Below are 1,701 nucleotides of genomic sequence, written 5' to 3' on the forward strand. Positions count from 1 at the left end.
TGTGAGTGTTTGTTTTCACCCAAAGATGAACCCTCTTTTAAAATCAAAAAGATCAAAAAATAATTAGTATGAGTTATTGCCCTTGTTCTCAAAAACATGTTCAATTTTTAGCTCGTAAACACTCTAGAAGGCCCAATTCTTGACAGATTTTGATGAAACTTGGTAATATTATTCAGTATCGCCTCAAAAAGTTCAAAAGAAGTGTATGTCTGAAGGTTGAATATTTCATACTGGTAATTGTTACTGTACTGCCAAATATTTTTATTTAAAATCAAAGCTGCCAGTGGGCGTATATTACTTTGCCTGGCAAGCTATCTTCTATTTAGCTCTCAAGGCATAAGTTCTATTAGCTGTATTGTATTAGAATAGAATTGTACTAGCAAATCAAAACCAAATCAAATTGGCCGACAATAGCACAGTCTAATGTTTTCCCATTTGTTAACATTAATATTAAAGATGGGTTCCCTTACATTTTCATTTATGAAAATGAAAATGCTAATACTTATATGAATAGAAAGTAGAGGTGCTCTAATGACTTGGAAAAATATCAGTTTGTCTCACATTTCAATAATTAATTCATAATTAGCTAAATTAGAAGAAAATTACCAGCAGAATTCCAATGAGTGACCGATCAAGAAAGGCCAAAAAGTCTTTTTTTGTTTATCCAGACTGTACATATATGAACATTTATGATTGGTTAGAACTCTTAATTATATGCAATAAGATCATAATGATATGATTAAGAATACACGATAATTCATTAGAAACAATTAATCGAATAATTTGCTTAATTTGACACTAAAAAAATAAGGAAACCCATCTTTAATTCAAGATTTAACTGAACACAATGCAAAGAAAAATTACTTCGGAACATGTATGGTGAACCTGCATTTATTAATAATAATTATGTCATTATTTTTTGAACAGATTATAACAGTGGATATGGACAAGACTTCCATGGACAAGTTTGTGTTTGCCATTGCCTCCAAAAAATCAGCTCTAAGATTACATAAAGAAATGAATGATCTGGTAGGTAATCTGCTTATGAAGTTAGTTGTTGTCTGATGGTTTATTGATTATCTCCCTTTAGTCATAGATTTTGATCACTGAGGTCCTAGGAATGATCCAATTTTTAAACAAAACAAAAGCAACTGGTGGTCACTGGATTCCATAATTGCTTTTTTCAGCAGAAAATAAATACTAAAGTGTGAAATTTTTTTTTAGTGTCTGGCAGACAAAATTAAAAGCTAGATATGTAGTCAGCTTTGGACTATTTCAAAAGGTTCGCAAATGGGTATATTTTTTCAAATGTATATATATATGTACTTTTAGAGTCAGTTTGCCGAGAAGAGAAGTCTAGACAGATATGAAGTCCCGTCTAGTTATCAGATGTTAAGTGAAATTGGTGAAGCCAATCAAATCATCCTTGATAAAAAGGTAAAATTTTAGGAAAAATCTCAGCTGTCTCTCCTGCAGTTTTCCTCCAGATTGTATCACATTTAGCATTTTGCAAAACCTTGTGCTATAGGATGTATATATTAAAACAGTTGGAAATCAAAAAAGATAGATATGCTATAGCTGCTTTCCTGTAAAAATTTCCCTCATTGCACACTGCATGGTAAATTGATGTACAAGATAATGGAAGTCACTATGCAAGGCTTGAAATAAGCATCCGGAGACAGACATTGTCCGGCGTTCCAA

The 1,701-nt window shown here is 31.7% G+C and overlaps 1 protein-coding gene across 1 annotated transcript in view; it reads left to right on the forward strand.

The window, feature by feature from the left end:
• Positions 1-930: 930 nt before the first annotated feature.
• The window catches only part of LOTGIDRAFT_96375 (hypothetical protein), a gene marked incomplete at both ends in the record, with an annotated part of 6,789 nt that continues 6,018 nt past the window's right edge, over positions 931-1,701 (forward strand). The window contains 2 exons of the mRNA XM_009065918.1: positions 931-1,029; positions 1,333-1,437. Coding sequence (XP_009064166.1) covers positions 931-1,029; positions 1,333-1,437 — 204 coding nt within the window. The remainder of the gene's footprint in view (positions 1,030-1,332; positions 1,438-1,701) is intronic.

Source organism: Lottia gigantea (assembly GCF_000327385.1).
Source record: "Lottia gigantea unplaced genomic scaffold LOTGIsca_712, whole genome shotgun sequence".
Classification (NCBI taxonomy): Eukaryota; Metazoa; Mollusca; class Gastropoda; family Lottiidae; genus Lottia; species Lottia gigantea.